This window comes from Homarus americanus, unplaced genomic scaffold (genome assembly GCF_018991925.1).
Source record: "Homarus americanus isolate GMGI-L3 unplaced genomic scaffold, GMGI_Hamer_2.0 scaffold25827, whole genome shotgun sequence".
Taxonomy (NCBI): Eukaryota; Metazoa; Arthropoda; class Malacostraca; order Decapoda; family Nephropidae; genus Homarus; species Homarus americanus.
Genome location: NW_024738300.1, coordinates 12,637,070 through 12,656,440, shown reverse-complemented (window position 1 = coordinate 12,656,440; position 19,371 = coordinate 12,637,070). Strand labels below are relative to the sequence as shown.

Sequence of the window (19,371 nt, the reverse complement as noted above, 5' to 3'; positions counted from 1 at the left end):
TTGGGACAATTTCAGGCCACAATTTTTTCCAACATGATCGGACACAGTTCTGCGACAGTTCATTGTGGCTTTCAGCGATGAAGTTTATGCACTGTGCAATATCAAATTTCTTCCACATTTCTCTGGGTGTCACATCAGCATCCTTATCAAGGCACTCACGAATCATGCTGAAAGTCTTCTCTGCATATTTAGCCTTAAACACGACAATGACTCCCTGGTCCATTGGCTGGATGATGGAGGTGGTGTTTTTTGGCAGGAAAACCACCTCAATGTTGGGGTGGGCAGTCTTGAGTTCTTCAGAGTGGCCAGGGCAATTATCTAGATATAATACCACTTTGAACTCCATGCCAAGTTCATCCAGATAATCTTTCACCTCTCTAGCAAAGCAGTTTTTCAGCCAATCCACGCACAAATCAGATGTCATCCACGCTTTCTTGTTGTTCCTGTAGAAAACTGGTAGCAAGTTCATGTTTTTATTTTTGAGAGCCCGAGGTCGTGCGGCAGTGTATAACAACATGGGCTTAATCATATGCCCTGCCGCATCCCCACGTAGCATCACTGTCACTCGGTCCTTCGCAACTTTAAATCCAGGGGCACTTTTTTCCTCTTTAGAGATGTAGGTTCAGCGTGGCATCTTCTTCCACCATAGGCCTGACTCATCAGCATTAAAAACTTGTTCCGGCCTATAACCCTTTTGTTCTATGTGGTTAGCAAACTCTGCAGGGTATGCTTCCCCTGCCACAGTGTCTGCTGATGCTGCTTCGCCAGTCACTTTTATATTATGCAGCCCATAACGATGTCTGAATTTCTCGAACCATCCTTTGCTAGCTGCAAATTTTTTCAAATTGTCACCATCACCCTGATTATCACCATCACCCTGATTATCACCATCACCCTGATCATCACCATCACCATCACCATGATCATCACCTTTAGAAAACTTATCATAAAGTTCCTTAGCTTTCTGCCTAATAAATTTCGAGTCAAGTGGTATGCGGCGGCGGTTTAGGTCCTCTATCCAAATGTTCAGTGCTTTTTCCATTTTAATGAGGGCATCATCACGCACATGGCTTGTCACTTTTGATGTCACTGGTGCACTTGAAGCTAAAGCGTGCTTCAGATCCTTTGCACGTCGTTTAATTCCACGCACACTGGATTCGTTGAGCCCAAAGTGGCGGCCAACAGCTGCGTAGCTCATACCGCTGTCGAGTTGTTTCAGCACTTCATTCTTCTCATTCAGCGTCAGCACTCGTCTTGCCCTCTTAGGTGTAGATCCAGAGGGAGCAGCAGGTCGTTTGGGAGGCATGGTGATATAAGTTGATGTGATGAACCACCAGCAAAAGTTGAAAATCAAAGACTGTTGCCCACGCGGCTTGGCTGATGTCTGTGTTCAGGGAAGGCGGGCCGCGGGTAGACGCTAGTCACGCCACTAGTGCCACCTAGCGGCGAAAGTACAAACAAGGCCCGCAGAGTTCAAATAAAGCCAAAATAAAAATCCGTCTAAATAATCCGTCGATAATCGAAACCGTCGATAAAAAATCGGTCAATAAAGAGGGAGTACTGTACAGTAAAATATCTGCAATTTGTATTCTTCTAATTCGAAATCCGTCATAATTGGTAATTTTTTGCTGTTATGAAATATATATTAAAAATTTCGTAATATTTGGTAAAATTTTGAAATATGAGACACTTTTACGAATATATACCTGTATGGCGCACACGTCGCCATGGGATGTGACTGCCTGTCTCAGTGTAAACAAAGTCCGACACATTTTTTTCACTTTAGGCAGTACAGTATACTAAATCATATCTTTTTTAATATTGCTAGGGTAGCCTCACCCTTAAAAATATCAGAATTTTAATTTACCATTACCTATATTCTTTGCCATTGATCAGCATGTTAGCCACTTGGGCAGTCAGTCACGTCTCTGTTACACACTGTTGGCAAGTACTAGGCATACACTGGGTCCAGAATATATCTCAACCTGTTCCAGTGTCTGTTAAGTGTTGTCTTAAATTAGCTCACACTCGGTGTCATCACAAGAATTTAATTATCCCACGGCTTAATAAATCATCTTTATTGATAAATTATAAAATAATAATAATTTGATTATCAAAATACTGTACTTCTATATACATATATTAAACAATAGGCTATTAATATCAATATTGTCAGACTAGCATTGTGCCTAGCTAAAAATAATGGCGCCAGAGCTAGTGTAATAGCATTTACAGCCATAGTTTGTCACCACATCTATTCTCTGATTTATCTTAGTTTTTGTGATACAATTTACCAGTGTGCCATGTATCCTTTAAAACCTTGTTGCACACCCCAGTATGAAAACCACTGGTCTGGAATACAAATAGTACCCATACCTCCTATCGATCACTTATTTTAGGCAACAAACTTATCAACAATCTCTTCAAGAAACCATTCATCAGTGAAGTCCAGATGGTCACCATCTTGTGTAAGAAAATGTAGTTTGCCAGTTTCGTCCATCTCTTTCAACCCAAGACGATCCTGTTGCAAATGGGGATAATAGGATGATTTTTATACCACTAAGAGCATCTCTGAACTGTTACAGTACGATTAATATTTCTGGACTCTGGTTAATGGAAAACAAGACTGCATTCCAATGTAAACTAGAATTGGGCTTGTACATTTCTTATGCCAACATTGGCCCAAAAATATTAAGGTCTAATAAATAAAAAAAGATTTAAAAGATGAAAATACTAAACAGTTTAAAAATATAATCACGTACTCCAGGGATAGTCAAAATGGCATACAAATTGTAGCTGCTAACAAACTTGAATAGGCTGTAAAAATGATTATACTGGTGGAAATCATTATGTAGTGGAGACATGTTTTTTCTGAGAGGGTTTCACGTTTCAGGATGGGAGACCAACCACTAGGCCCAACTGGCCAAAATTCCAGCTTTGGGACATTTCTGGGGGACATGCGTACCTCCATGCCACCTTTCAAGTATCATTAAAATTTTACTGAAGACAACTGACCAAACACACAAGTTCTGTGCATTTTTTCCACCCCCCCACACACATGTTGTCTGCAAGTGTATCAACACTTACACTTGGGAAGATCAAGATTTCAGGATTAGACAGTACTACCCACATAATTAATACTAACATAGATAAATTCTATACAAAAAATAAAGTCATAGTAAAGGAAACCAACTGATATGTGGACAAAGAAGGAGAGAGCTGTCAAAACATTCTCCTTTCAATAATTTAAAGGATAGCATTGCACTGACTTGACAAAGCTGTTACATAAACTGACCTCAATGTAGAGCTGAGTTTGCTGAAGTGGCAAGACCTCCACATCCTGGCCTGGAGTGTAGAAGCCAAACCACTCACTCTCCACCGGAACTACCATAGAGTCTGCCAGAAACTTCACCATCACAAAGTTGTCCAACTTGTTCAGGTTTTCACGGTATTTCTCATTTACTACCTGAAGAATGACAATTGTAACGTACATAAAATATGAAATTTGGAGTTGGTGATGCTAAGAGTATCTGAAAAATGCATAAGTGTTCTTTCAATCCCTTTTTATGACTGAACCCATGGCATGGTGACTCGAGTAGTATGTAGTTCACCAAGTAAGTTTGTCAAGGATAGGTAGGACACAGGAACCCCTCCATTAGTGTACCTGGAACTAATCCCAGGATCAGTATAACTCTCCATCACAAGCAGAACCATCAATAAAAGCAAACATCAAGTGTAGGTTGCACTCACGGATAAGAGGGCACGGAGACAGCAAGCCAATATGTTACAAAAGCATGGTACCCTACTCACCAAGGCAAATGGGTTGCTATCTAGGATGGATTCTAGGACAGCCAGTTCAGTTCCAGTTAACTTCTACCACTAACTGGTAGGAGAGGGGGGTGGGATGCATGAGGCACCAAAGTATGGACTCAGTTGGAATGAAGGACTCTTAAAATCAATCTTGCACTTGGTGACTACAACATAGGAGGAGTTGGCTGAAAAGTGATCTAAATGCTGGTGTGACACAGAACACTAAGAAAAAAAAAGCCCTCACAGGAGTAACCCTGTTAACTCTTGGGTACAACCTGGGTAACAGGACCCTTAGAACCGTGCACACAGTTCTTGCAGAAGTTCAGACTTTTATGAAAAAGGTCAAGACACATCTGCTCTCACTGAATAACCCTATCCAGATTTCAACAGTCGTTAAGACTCCAGAAAAGTCCTAATGTGTTCCACCACTGATCACAGAAGACTTTAAATAATTTCTAAGATTGGTAGAACAAGACAGAATATAATAAATTTGGATACAGTAAATTGTTTCTTCAGCATTTGGCGTGCTGGGACACTAACAGTATGACGTCTTGACTTGATAACCCGCTATCTTCCCTGGCTGTAGAGTATTGTCTGGAAGGACAATCTCCACCTCATATGTGATCTTTTTCAAGGCTTGCTTGTGACTGGAAGTTAACTTATATCAATTATACTACTGTTGAAGTTCCTAGGTCCTAACCTCAACAATTATGGTTGGTGTATGATTCAAGTCACCAAGCAGAGGGCGTAAGTCAAATCTTCTGTAAATGTTTAAAATCAATCTAATTATACCATAATATAATATGTATTATAAATTTGGAGTAAGATGGTACAAGAAGAAAACTAAGAAACTCTATAAATAAGAAATCATGGAAAATCAAATGATGGACAACCCAAAACTTATAAAATTTAACTTTTAAACAATACGAGCAATTAAATAAAAATTAAAGGTGCAGTGCAGTACAGTACTGGTATTTAGTAAAAATGCCTCATACAGCTTTTAAATATAACATTACTACATGAATTCAATTTAAAACAGCTCATAACTCCATCTACATCAAGGCTCTGAACTATACTAAATCATCTCGCCACAAGTTTGTCACTCATACAAAACTTAAGATAATTAAGACTTTTTTTTTTATTTAAAAAAATGAAATTTACACAAACCTTTTCATTGTTGATGTCTGCCAAGAATATGGACTTGTTGCAATAGTCTTCAGCATGCAGAGGGTCATGCCAATACTGAGCCTGCACCAAGGAGTTTTGGATCCAGCTGTATAAAAATTAATCTTTGATAGGCAATGATAATAGTGAGATGCTTACTGTACTGTCACCACATATGCATAATTATACATAAATCTAGTTATATTCATGCTTCTGAATAAAGTTCTTTATATTTATACTTCTGAAAAAAGTTTCTGAATCCAAACATGAATGGCACACCTTGGTCACCCATTGTAAAAGCCTCATTTCTACATTTACATACAGTATCAAGAGAGCTTATTACAGTTTCAGTGTATAAAGTAATCTTAGTTTGTGACCACATCATATTCTAAGGTGCAACATGCTCTTCACCTTTATACAGTGCTGTGCTGTACTGTACTGACAAACATACAGGATATCTAAGATTTATTACTTCACTGTATTTAACATTAATCTTGATGACAATTTCTGGAAGGGAACATGTCCACACCATCCTCACCTGACCACTGAGTACCTCAAGTTTTTACAATGTACAAGTTAACTGGACCACCTGTGCTGCAACTGCTCCTAGGGAAAGAATTATTTTACAACCAGTGATCCCTTATGAGAGCCTGTGTTTACCAGTGTTGCTATTAGATCTCCAATACTGTATTCAGAACAACAGACATGTACAGCATTCTTCTTAATGTTTGTTGATTTACAATTAACAGTGTGATATGTAACAATTAATGTACAAATTTGAAGGTTTGATAATAAAAACACTATGGAACAACAACTGCAAAATGGAAACCACAAAATATGGAAGCCAGGGTTAATTCACAGATTAACCTACTCCCCGAGCAGCCATTGTACTCAGAGGGAGATTTTGAACTGAAGTTTCCCATAGGCTGTAAGTCTAATGAGCTGCTGCTGTGGGGGAAGTTGGTTAATATTCAGATTGACCCCAGCCTCCTTAGTGTGGGGTCTTTAAATACACACCCATCTAGCTTTGCCGGTGAGTTACTGTATACAAATTGTTCAACATCACTACATTATAAATGAGGCACCGATTTTGACAAAGGGCCAAGCGCCATCCCCCCAAAATTGAGTTATAGTATTACCTGTGCTCCCCAACCTTTCCTCTATCTGCAGAAAAAACAAACTGTCCTGGTAACACAATATTTGTAAGGCTGAGAGCCATATTGGTGAAGGTAAGTAAAAGCGTCTCTACAGCGCAAGATCTGCGCCTTGAGGCAGACTGAGGGGGAGAGTGTGACAAGCACCTGCAGCCCCCAATCATAGCCTCTCTCGCTCATAGCGACTCATTATTTTCCGGTTTCTTAGCTAATGGGAGTCCATGTTTCTACAAAATGTCATAGAAATGCTATGCAATAACACTTTAACCTTTATTTTTCCAGCTGACAGAAAGGAGGGAGTGAGGGCCACTGAGAGAAAATAAACAAAACAGAGAGGAGGGAGGGCAAGGAGGGTGGGAGTGAGGGTTGGTGGCACATGGTGTGTCATGTTCAGGCCTGTCCGAGTGACGAGTCTTATTGCACCAATAGCTGGGAAACAGAGTGTGGAGGAGGTGGCTGGGAGCGAGGGTGAGGGTAATATTGGGAGAATACAAGTCATTGATTACTGTAATTTTTCTATTAATAACTAAGACTTTAGTACCTGCACCTTTTTTTTATTATACTTTTTGGCGCTTGGCCCCGGGTCAAAATATCAGTAACACCTGGTATTGTTTTCTTTTATGAAAACAATGCAATGACCTTTGACTATCTGGTGTGATCTTAATACATTATAGCTTCTATGTAATGAAAATTATACCTCAACAATGCATAATAATGAAACTGTAGACACTACCCATCAAAAACAATGCAATTTTTACAATGAACAATCTTTTCAATTAATATGACTTCAGTACAGTATCTGAAAATGCAGCTTTAAGAGCTCTACACACTGCCACTTGAAAAAAATCTATCTTCACTGGTTTAAAAAATACGTCACTTTAAATTTTCCAATCTTAAAGTTTTTCTTGATTGTGATTTTCAGCACTTGGCCCCTTGTCCCACTCGACGCCTCAAATCTCAAATGTAGGCATCATTGTGTACTAATTTACAGCTGCTTGTGTCCTAATATAAAATTAATACTGTCCAAAACAGCTGAAAGTATATATTTGTATAAACTAGAGTAGTCATTGTACAGTATATTAGAGTTATCTGTTAGTAAATGGACAATAAACCCTCAATATACATGGTAGTTAGGTACCTTAAAAACACTGCAAAATGAAGGCCCATAAAACTGTTCATGAATGTCCCCATCATTCCAACTCTCTTTTAATGATGCTTTTTCTATGTGCTTTCATTGCATTCTTCTAAAATGTCGTAAAAAATTACCATTCCATTCATGCCAAATTTGGTAATCTGAAGAAAAAAAAAGAGAGAGATGTCATAATGTATGCAGAGAAGCAAGAAAACTGGGAGGTGGACAAAGCAAGAAGGCAAACTGTTGAAATTTACCTCCACCTGAGAAGCATTAAAGAAAGCACTTCATAAAGAAGACAGTATAAGAAGAAAAAAAAGTGTATATCTCACCTTTCACAGCAAAACTTTCTAGTATAAAATGACCAAGATGTATATGAAAGATATAAACAGTACCCAGTGACCATGTATACCAATAAAAATATGTTCAATAATAAGGACTCATGACCTTGCATTTATCTTAATTCGTCCTCATTACTCTTCACTATCTGCACAGTAGACTCATTAAGGTCCAAAGTTCTGGAGACAGGAGGACATTTGGAAGGAGCTGAACAGTAAAGATAAATTATATTGGGAAATTGATGGTTCACTGTACATATTTATCCATTAATCAATGTACAGTACAATGATAATGTACACTGTTATCATTATACTCTACTAATGTACAGTTATATGTGTTGATACAAGACAACCAGTGGTTTTGATACTTACTGAAGATATGATCCATAATTCAGTACCCTGCGGATATATTCACATGTTTGGGACTTCGATGGGTTCTCAGGACAGTGTGGCAAGCCAAAAACACCCTGGTGCTGTCCTCCAAAAGTGATCAAATTCTTCATGGGTGGATTTGAACAGCGTTCCGCCACTGCACGCCTGTACACAACACAACTAACACCATCACCACTAAACACTATAATACCACTAAACACTATAATACCACTAAACACTATAATACCACTAAACACTATAAAACCACTCAATACATAAATACAAACAAACACTAATACACCTTCCTTACCCCGTTACTGTACTAAGGCTAAACCACCATCACAGAACACAAAGCACTGAAACAAAGAATCCCATTTTATGGCCAAGGGAAAGAAACAAGTGATATGTGATACTCCACCAACAGATCACACAGCAAAGCCCGACCCATCAAGAGGATTATCTGCATTCTGGAATCAAAAACATTGTCCTCTTTAATCATTGTAACTACCTGTACTGTACAAACAACCACTTGCCCAGCTCAACTAGCATTTATGAAACACACTCCAACCCTGATCCAGTGGTTGTTCTGAAATCTAGTGAGTTAAAAGGTCACCAGGATAAACCCCAGACAGTGTTCAATTGATTCAAAGCCCAGTCGTAATCTTGGCTTACAGTCTTCATTCCTCCATCCTCTTGTGGACATGGAAACTCACAAAGACTGGGAATAAATGAAATACTCCAAGTCACTTTCAGAAACCCTGATCATTCATAAAGGCAATTGCTTCTAAACTGCCCATAAAAGAAAAAAATCATCCATAACTGGCAAAAAATTCAATTCAGCACAATGATGCTGGTAGTTTAAATAAAAACCACATAATTCATCAGAATTGTTCTCAATGAAAAGAAAAACTTAAATAAGTAGTCATAATAACAGTAATCCAATAAATTAGCAATTACGTACTCTGTAATTCCAACTCCTATAATACAGGAGTACTGTAATATAAGCCAACTAAAGCGTTAATACAGTTTATGGTAGTAATTTATTGTATTTGGATAAAAAGTCAAGATGTATTGTAGGTTCATTAAACACATGTGCCAAACAAAGTGCAACAATAACTATGCACATACCCAACAAGACAGTGCCCTTGCCTCCAGAATGCAGATGGCTGATTGGACATGGCAGGATCAGGCAATGGATGGTGAATCTCAGAGGTCACACCTCAAATGACCTCACAGCAGAACATAACTTTAAAACCACACATTATGAAAACAGCCAACTTCTGATAATCGTTAGATTTTTTATATACCCGTACTGTAGGGGATCTCCGCTTATAGTCATGTGTTCCAGAAAAGCGCGACGTTAAAAGAGAATGCCAATAAACTACCATAATCAATTTTTCCCATAAGAAATAATATAAGAGGTGTTAGATTCCTGGGAAATTTTTTTCACCAGATTAAAGACATGAAAACCTAAGGTCAACAAACAAATTAATACTATATTGTACTCAATGATTGCCTGTATCGCGCCTTAGCTTGTACCACAGCTAGACTGAGATGTACACTACTCTGGTTCTGGTCATCCATCCAAACTATGAGAAGAATTTCCATTTTCTCCATTAACTGGCTTCAGGACCTGCTAATTTTCTTAGCACTGGCCCCTATCTTCTCTGTATTATCCCTAATATTGTACTGTACATTTTATCATGGTGGAAGCAAGCCCAGAGCAACACCAATATAAATAGCTTGCTCAACAGCATCAAAGAGTTTTAAAACATTTAATTTGGAACCTGAGATAAATGTTTTCTGGGTTCTCTTTGTGTTACTCAATGTAATGTCACTTGCTGGACCTTTAAGAGGCAACCAGTTTAGATATTGACCCAAAACCACAAAATCCTGTGCATACAACACTGCGACCACACTGAGGCAGGTACACTCCTTGGTTCCTCCACAACACAGTAACAGATGAAAGCCAACAGAACCTTCCCAAATGCATATGCATCTTAAAAATGAAACAACAATAAACAAGAAGAGGATAAGTGGGGACCTCCTGTATTTGTGCACCTAAAAGTAGGGTACAACATTTGTTATATTCTTTTAAATCGCAACATAAAGCACTAATAAATTACTGTTTCACTCATCTCATTCAACAAAGGCAAACAAACCCTTAACCTTAACCCAAACTCTATGCTTCACTCTTGGCACTCATTACTCAATGTATGCTCCCAGGTCGAGCAGTCGTCGCATCTCCTCGCAGAACTGGTCATCAGGAGCACAGTTCGGGAGGCCGAACACACCTTGATGCTGACCACCAAATGTGATCAGGTTATGCATTGCTGGTTCAGGACATCGCTGTGCCACAGCACGACTAAATGAATCAATAAAATACAACTGAGCTTACTAACTAACTTCAATGTTTGATGGTCTTTGGTACATGTATTTAGAAAAAAGAAACCACAAAGAGATGGAAAATTAAATAAAGAACAATGCAGGAAACAAATATTTATATACTGTACAGAAGTACAGTACTACAGTATAAAGTTACCAAGTCAGTTTTATGAAACTACTGCAATTTTCCTGCAAAAAAGCATAAGAAAAAAGTTTTCCACAAGCTCACAAGGTTTTAAGACTTTTTGATGGATCAGCCATACACAGACGTTTAGTAACATAACATAGAAACTAAGGATCATGTCTAAACTGACTGACTTTCCAATATGATCATCCTCTACGCTAAACTACAGGGCACAGTTTTGCCTTATTCACAAAATATATTATGAAATTTTCTAAAATTAAATAAAATTAAAAGAATCTTTATCATATTTGAAGAAATTTTTTTTTCTGGAATCATAAAAGAATCTAACAACCTTTTATACTTTTGCAACAATGGGTAAATATTTATACAGTATACTCACAGGAACTGTCCACCCTGTGAGAATCCCATGGCATGATAACCACCCTGGAGTTCTGTGTCATTGGCTAACTTATTGCAGACCTCCTCAACTTGGTCATTTACATTTCCGAAGTAACCATGTTCTTCATCCTGAAGCAACAAAAATTATTAATCAAGTGATCACTCTGGAAAACAACAAGTACAATACGGTACATTATTAAATATGTTCAGTCTCCTAGAACTGTCTACTCGTACACAACACCAACGGTTTCAATGACTAGTGTGAGCGTTGCTTTACAAAGAACACATCTTCAATGACTAGTGTGAGCGTTGCTTTACAAAGAACACATCTTCAATGACTAGTGTGAGCGTTGCCTTACAAAGAACACATCTTCAATGACTAGTGTGAGCGTTGCTTTACAAAGAACACATCTTCAGTGTTTTGGTAATAACTCACAGCAATGATATTACTGCCAATCATGAGAGACCGCACATAGATCCCAGGGATGCGCTGCATCACCAGTTTCTCGATGTGACCCATACTGAAGAAGAAACAGCAAGTGTCACCTGAAATAAAAATGAAACAATATCTTTTTTGCACCCTATATGACACTTCACAAAAAATTATGATTGTGTTTGCAATCTGAACATGCCTCTACTGGCTACACAACTTTCAGAATATGAAAAAATTATAAATGAAATATATGTGCTGCATAAAACAGCAGGAAAATGTAATCAGGTAACCCATGGATACATATAAAAATAAGAGAAAATTTTTCAAACTTCTGCAAACAAACTAGGGTGGAACTCTGTTTCCAAAAAGATCAAACTTTATAATTTCTCTATTATTCTTTGTCAAAAAAAATCGTTTTATTAACTATACCTGTACAGCATATGAAAACTCATATACAGTGGTGTACATTACTTTTATCAGTTTAAATTCAGCTACCTATAGCCACAAAGCAATTTATCTGTAATAACATTCGTAATCACTTTTACTCATTAGCCACTTGGGCAGTCGGTTAAGTCTCTGTTACACAATGTTGTCAAGTACTTGTTCCAGAATGTATCTGTACCTGTGCCAGTGTTGGTCAAGTCTGGTCTTGAAAGAGCTCACACTCGGTGCCGTCCCAACACTCTCTGGTAGATTGTTGCAAGAATTTACAATTCTTGCTCCAAAAAAGTTTGCCTTCACAATTTTCTGGACTCGTGGCTTCTTCAACCTTGAGCTGTGAGGCATTGAATAAAGTCTCCTCCAGGCTGCATGCCTACTTAATTTTTAGAGCCACATGTAGTATCACCAGCAACAGCGACATCTTTCTTCAGCCTGGGTAACTGGGACAGAGCAGGTCACATAGTTGTGAGGCAATTAAACTTTCACCTAGACTTGACAAGATTAACCAATTCACTATGGAGGCAATAAAGCTTATCTTTTCCCTTATCTGGCACCTTTCACAACATTTAGTTTTTGTCAATGCATAAAACTTTAAAGGAGTAAATTATGCTTTGAATTTCTTTGAACATCGTGAAGAACAGGTCTTAATTCCTCTGAAGCATCTATTACCAGACAAGCATTAATGAAACCTAAGTTTGTTGAATCAAAGTGTACTGATGTGGAGTAAGACACAGAATACAGGTATGGAAGCCGTATGAGAGACGTCGATGTCTATTGGTACGACAGCATAATGCACATGTATGGTGGGCAGACTATACAATGATAGTTACTGAGATGGCCTTCTTTTTTACTAACCTAACCTAACAAACTAATTACCTGGTATTGGCATCCCCGGATTACTGAAGGGTTCCACTCCTGAAAATTTGTCCACAACACAAAATTCCATAACGCGGGACCATTTTTCTCATTGACTCCCATTATATAATTTGAGATTCGTTCCCAAGGAAAGTTGTTCGGCCAAAAAACCTAATACAACCACATACATGAATGAAAATAAACGGCTTAAACACATACAATGAGTGCTGCAAGAGGTGGTGCAATCAGAGTTACTGGGAGTTACCTCCTTAAAACATCAAGTTTAATGTCCAATATAATGCCTTTTATCACCACTGCTTTCACTTGAACTTGATGGCCTTTTTCATCTCATCTTGAATAAGGGCAGCGCCATTCTTGTTGTGTTGGGTAGGCGCACCGTCCTCCAGTCGTTTTGTAACAACCACCAAGAATCTACACTAAATAAATGTTTAAATTTTGAGGAATTTTTTGTTATATATTGCAATTTTTTTTATTTAAAAATTTCAGAAAATTCTAAGAGGGCGAATTTTTGGGCCATATCCCAAATACTTGGGTAATAATTTCAAAATTCCATAAGAGAGTATTTCCGTAACTAGGGGTATGTCTGTACTGTATTTTACTTTTGGACAACACAGGAATTTTTGGAATTTTACTATAAAGTTTTGACAATTCGAAGACATTTTTCTTCGATGACGTTAACCTCGCAAGCAGCTTATATACGGGAAGGGTTTCAAGGGGCCTGATTAGGAGGTTAAGTTAGATCATTGGTGAGGTAAACATCATAGAAAAAAACGTCTTAGAAATGTTTAAACTACTGATAGCAAAGATAAAAGTCCAAAGATTCCTGAGTTGTCGCGAAAGAAAAAATTTACCCTAATCTTACCTCACCTAACCAAACCAAACATTACCTAACCATTAATAAAATCGTCCATCAGTACAGCTTCCATACCTGTATCCACTCCGGTAGAGTGTAATTTGTTGATGTCCATGTTTCTTCCATTTTCTCACATCACCTACAGTATGCTTGCTCAGTTCATGGTTGATGTCACAAGAATATCAATAACTTACTGTCTTTGTCTTGTCACTACTGTTTCTTGCACACTTTCCTGTATATCACACATGTTAGGTTAATCATCACAAAGACCAAATTAGGTTATGTTAGTTTACTTTAGTTAAGTTTTTTAAATCCACAGTTTCTCTCTGCTTACAATTCCTACACAAATTTGGTGGAGTCAAGACTGACTGGTTAAGAAGGGTCACAACTCGAGTATAAGGTAATACTAGAGCTGATCGCTAACACCAGAAGGAATTGTTCAATTTTGTTCATTTTGTCCACAGATTTTCTTTGGATGATAGTAAGTAAAGCAAATGATATGAAAAGTCTTTATTTTAATTACCTGTATATGTATTTATTTTTTGTTTGTTTTTTAGTTTTTTCTCTATCTACAATCATAAATCACCTGTCGTGGGAAGGGTATGAAGGATGAGGGATATTGTGGGGTAAAATACAGTGAAAAATTGATCATATAACACTAAAATGACATCTCTACATGCTTTGTGAGCAAAGAAATTAATTATTTACCATAAATATTCAGCAGAAAAATTTGCCGTAGTTGGCATGTTTTGTCGTCTGCTCAGACCACATGTACTTTTCACGTCCAAAAAAAAGAAAAATTACACCACGTTGCTCCAAGAAAGTTGGTTTTATTGATACTTGATATTAAAGCAAGTAATTTCTTGTTAATATGGTGAGGGGTCTGCCCCCCTGATGTGAAGTAAGGTAAGGTAGGTTTCTTTGGTTCGTTAGGTTAGCTTCTATTATATTCTGTAGCAAATTTGCATTTTCAACCAATATGGCTCTCGAGTTGAGCAATGACCATCAGAAAAACACATTGCTCAACTCAAAACCAACCTAACCTAACTTAATCTAACCTAGAATTAATACCTTAATTGGCAGTGGCTCATAATGTTTTCTAAAAAAAAAAAAAAAGAAATTGCCTTACTACTTTCTGATGAAACTCGGCAATTGATGTAAAATAATCTCTATCAAAATGTCAGCACATCTCTTCCACCTGTTCAGCCATATCTGGTACTGAAAATTAAAAGCTCAGCTCCTGACGCACCCAGGCATTGTTCATTGGCTAAGACAAAAAACTTTTACCCAATAATGTCTCCTATCGCCACAGCCAATAAGAAACTCCTACACCACCACTCGCACAGGTGCTGTACTGTACATGCTTAAGAAGCCAACACTGAAGTAAGGAGCACTGCGTGAGGGGAGGTCAGACCTTTTCCGCGAGATGGAGACAAATCATGGCGACACTTGAAAAATTAATATCTCGCTTATCCTTAATTTCCGGTGGAAATATCATAGAAGAAAAAGTCTTAGAATTGTCTAAACATAACAAAATACATATTAATAACAGTGAAAGAATGACCAGTGTAAAACTATAAATTCACAGTTCTGTGTATTGGCGCAGCATTTTTATTACTTACTATCATCCAATGAACATCTGTGGAAAAAATTAAGAAAATCGAACAAAACGTTATGGTATTGGCCATTTGCTCAGGGATTACCGAAAAACTAATACAAAATAAAAATACAGTATGCATATAATTAAAATAAAATGTTGTCATGTCATTTTTATTACTTACTATCACCCAAAGAACATCAGCTCCAGTATTACCCTTTAACGGGAATATTTAAAGTTTAAATGGCCTGCGGTGTTTAATACTGTTGTCATAATAAACACTGCCCATGAACCGAGAAGCAACTTAGAAACATACTCAACTTACCCATGCCATGCCATATTACAAGAGGTGTTGGCTTGTCCTGGGCCTGGATAGTTCCCAGGACACATAATACTGCGATGACACACCACTCCTTCAACCCCATCCTGAATTATTTTGAAAATATTCTTGAGCTACTCAGCGCGGCCGCCAGTCTCCGCCTCACGTGACGTCATGAAGCACGAGACTTTATTAGTGAGGTTGACGAGACCTGAACACCGTACATCCTCAAGTAGTGCTGTACTTCTTTCTTGGCTCATTATATTATCGCCGATTTTAATAAACTATACTCCTACACATTCTGCAAGTGAATATATGGTAAATTATTTGGTACATTGTATTACATTTTTTTTCTGTTAGACACCTATAAATACACAAGACTAATTTAATATACTGTGACACATTTCTCTAAAGAACTGGGATTGAGGATTTACCCATGGAGAGCCGTCTTCCAAAGGAACGTTTAGACTTGTTCTATACAGTTGTATGCTTGTATTATTACATTACTTACCTAAATAAGTATATCTTACGCCACCAATCAGAGCGTAGAAAAATGAGAAAAAATAGCTATAAGACGAAAATTATGCCATATCAGTTTGCTATATAATTTTTATAATGCTGATTTAATTATTATGAAGTAATAATAAATACGTATTATCAAGTCTGTGGTAGTACCTGTTTTCGAGAAATATGATAATTATCGTACATCATGCAACCATCAATTATCGCTCGTTCTCATATTCGAACCTGTATTGAACCCGGGACGGTGTGGTCAGAACCTGTATTGAACCCGGGACGGTGTGGTCAGAGGCAAGCTTGCTTTTTTTTCTTTATTGAGATAAGCCAACTGGGGTCTGAGAGGTCGAAAAAAAATCGGATCACCTGACGAATCGTCATCCCAGAGTTTGGCAGGGTAACAATTCTTCAGGTGGGACAACCTGGGGTGACGATTCATCAAGTGGCAAAACCTGGGTGACCATTCTTCAGGTGGGGTCAGGACCCTCGATGGTGGTTAATCCTCAGGCCTAACCTGGCCTGGCCTGACCTAACCTACCCATTGTAATACTATACGCATCGTGTGCATTTTGCAATATTATCTATATTATAGGGCTGGGGTGTTGAATCTTCAGGTGGAGCGGGCTGGGGTGTTGAATCTTCAGGTGGAGCGGGCTGGGGTGATGAATCTTCAGGTGGAGCGGGCTGGGGTGATGAATCTTTAGGTGGAGAGGGCTGGGGTGAGAAAGGTGGAGCGGGCTGGGGTGATGAATCAGGTGGAGCGGGCTGGGGTGATGAATCTTCAGGTGGAGGGGCTGGTGATGAATCTTCAGGTGGAGCGGGCTGGGGTGTTGAATCTTCAGGTGGAGCGGGCTGGGGTGATGAATCTTCAGGTGGAGCGGGCTGGGGTGATGAATCTTTAGGTGGAGAGGGCTGGGGTGACGATTCTTCAGGTGGAGAGGGCTGGGATTCTTCAGGTGGAGTGGGCTGGGGTGATGAATCTTCAGGTGGAGCTGGCTGGAGTGATGATTCTTCAGGCCATCCAAAAAAGTAAAAGATGAAACAAATTGTATCATAGAAAAAATACAGAAAGGAACAAAATATAACAGACTAGTGTGAGAAACGTCATACCGAATATGTTATGTTGTCAAATTAAGAGAAACACCCGAGACCTTGCAATTGTGTATAAATGAGGCAGAAAATCAATCAGATCAGCCACCTGTAACATAAAGCAGTGGCAAACTGGGCACTTTCTTCTAAACATGTTAGCCGATTTTGCTGGTCGTTGGCGTGACAGCCCAGCAAGCAGCAGAATTTCAGCTGTTGCAAGAAAAGAACAACAGTTTGGCGGCGAACTTTGCTGGCTGGATTAGTGCTCAATAAGCTTACTATTAGGTGTTGAATATTTAACTAAAAATTGAAATAAATCATGAAACAATAATAATTTGAAATATAACATAAAATGGTGACATGTTTCTATTTATTCATCACTTTAAAACTTGACAAACTTAACGATGGCTTCCCCAGCAGTCAAATGTAGCCTTTCTTCATCTTCTAGGAAGGTTATTTGGAGTTGTGAGGCACAGCATAAATTAATAGAAAGCACTTGGGACTACCCTTTTCTGTGGGACTACAGACATGAGCACAACAACAAAAACCTCCTAAAGAAATGCAAGTGGAAGGATATCGCCCTAGAACTGCAACACGAATTACCAATGTGATGAAACGTCTCTTTGTTTTGCTGGCTGGACTGAGTTAGCCCAGCACGGTTGGGAGGAAAAGTGCCCAGTGTGCCGCTGCCTTTAGTCACAATTTTTTGTGCCCAAGGGCTAACGGGCTAATGAGGCAATCAGTGGCGAAGAGGTAAAAGTAACACAAATTCATTGGACCCCTCCGTAAAGATACCTTTTGGAGTGACTGTACAATAAGAGGCCAGTCAGAGGTTAAGAGGATAGAGGTTTATAACAACACAAGAAGACTGATGTGCTCTCAGATATTCATTCAAATATGTTTTATATTTAACCAATTGGTTAGAACTTTTGAGCATTTCCTGGAATCAATAGTAGTGTGATCTACACATTTCTAACTCCCAAAAATGTTTTAAATAACATATAAAAAATATAAATTATCTCAAAAATCATGTCAAAACATTTGATTGAAGCATTCTTTAGTGAGGGTGTTCCAAAATGTGCATGAAATCATGCACGTGCAGCCATACTCAAACACATGTACACTGTATACAGTATATGCCTCATGTATCACTGTAGAGTGAACTTACCCTTTCAAAGTACTGCCACTCTAAATGATTCACATTAACATAAATGAGTTTCTTCCCATCTTTTTATATCTGCATGTTTCATTTTCAAAGTGCCACACTTAAACCCAATAATTTTACCCCTCACAACTTTCTTCTAATTGTTGGCAACTTGCCTATACAGTATTTCATCACTCCATAGTATACAATATAAGTACTGTACATTGTACAATATACCGTTTGTCTGCTTTCTTCTCAAACATCTGAAATACCTAACTTTTTCCACTTCCTAGGCCCCTGACCATATCTACACATTACCCTGTAACATTAAAGCTGACCAATATTCTCACTTATGAAATTGAACCTCCTTTTATCAACATTAATGCCACTTTCCTTTCCTTGTATATTTTTGTTACAAAAATGTGTTACTGTTCTGCTGTCAGTATGATACTTTTACTCCATGTACAGTAAACAGCAGAGATTCGGAGATATTTTATAGACATAACAACTGTTAGTCTATTTATTTGTCTATGAATCATTTACATTGCATATTCGTTACTCCATCCATTAATAGAAGCATCTATAAATTTGTTTTAATAATGCACTAACCTCAAAAAGTAATCAAAACATTTTCTCTTATCTGAACATAATACGGTATAGTATTTGTAAAAGGTCTTACTGCTCAATGTCATCTGCCCAGGTGCACTATTCTCATACCACATATGTACTTTATTTTGTAAACAATTACCCAAGACAACTTGTATGTTTCATGAGAAAATTAACACTCCATGTCCCCACTGTTTACTTAATATGTAATTACAGTACATCCTCCTTCAGGCCTATAGATAAATGTAATATATTTAGCCAGATAGATTTTATCAATTAAGGGGTTATATTAGAGATTCAAAGTTGCAATAATACTGTTTTTGGAACAAGCATGTCTATGGATGAAAAAAAAAATCCACAACTGTGGACCTAAAATTCAATGTCAAGTCAAGTTTGAACCTTGAATTTAAACATGTAGAAGAATCCAGGTGTTTTGAGGAGTTTCATGTAATGGTTAAAGTATAGCCTACCGTACACTATTTTATGACTGAAGGATAACTTCAGAAAGCCAAGTAATGGAGAGAGAGAGAGAAGCTGAAGAACAATGAGTAAAAATACTTCCAAGGTGTTAAACAGCAGTATGTAAACAGAGACAATACTGTACTTTACTACATGTATC

At 38.0% G+C, this 19,371-nt stretch overlaps 1 protein-coding gene across 2 annotated transcripts; it reads right to left on the bottom strand.

Moving 5' to 3' along the window:
- Window positions 1–2,063: 2,063 nt before the first annotated feature.
- LOC121873892 (palmitoyl-protein thioesterase 1-like) lies at window positions 2,064–15,582 on the bottom strand. 2 transcript variants are annotated; one of them, XM_042377767.1, is made up of 7 exons: window positions 15,404–15,582; window positions 11,315–11,424; window positions 10,880–11,007; window positions 10,180–10,335; window positions 4,978–5,083; window positions 3,296–3,466; window positions 2,064–2,521 (listed from the first exon to the last, which is right to left on the bottom strand). In XM_042377767.1, exons 1-7 carry the CDS (start codon window positions 15,501–15,503, stop codon window positions 2,396–2,398), a joined length of 897 nt encoding a protein of 298 aa, XP_042233701.1. In that variant the 5' UTR covers window positions 15,504–15,582; the 3' UTR covers window positions 2,064–2,395. The 2 variants fall into 2 exon arrangements, with proteins under 2 accessions (XP_042233701.1, XP_042233700.1); XM_042377766.1 differs by lacking the exon at window positions 10,180–10,335 and adding an exon at window positions 7,971–8,135.
- Between the last annotated feature and the right edge of the window lie 3,789 nt (window positions 15,583–19,371).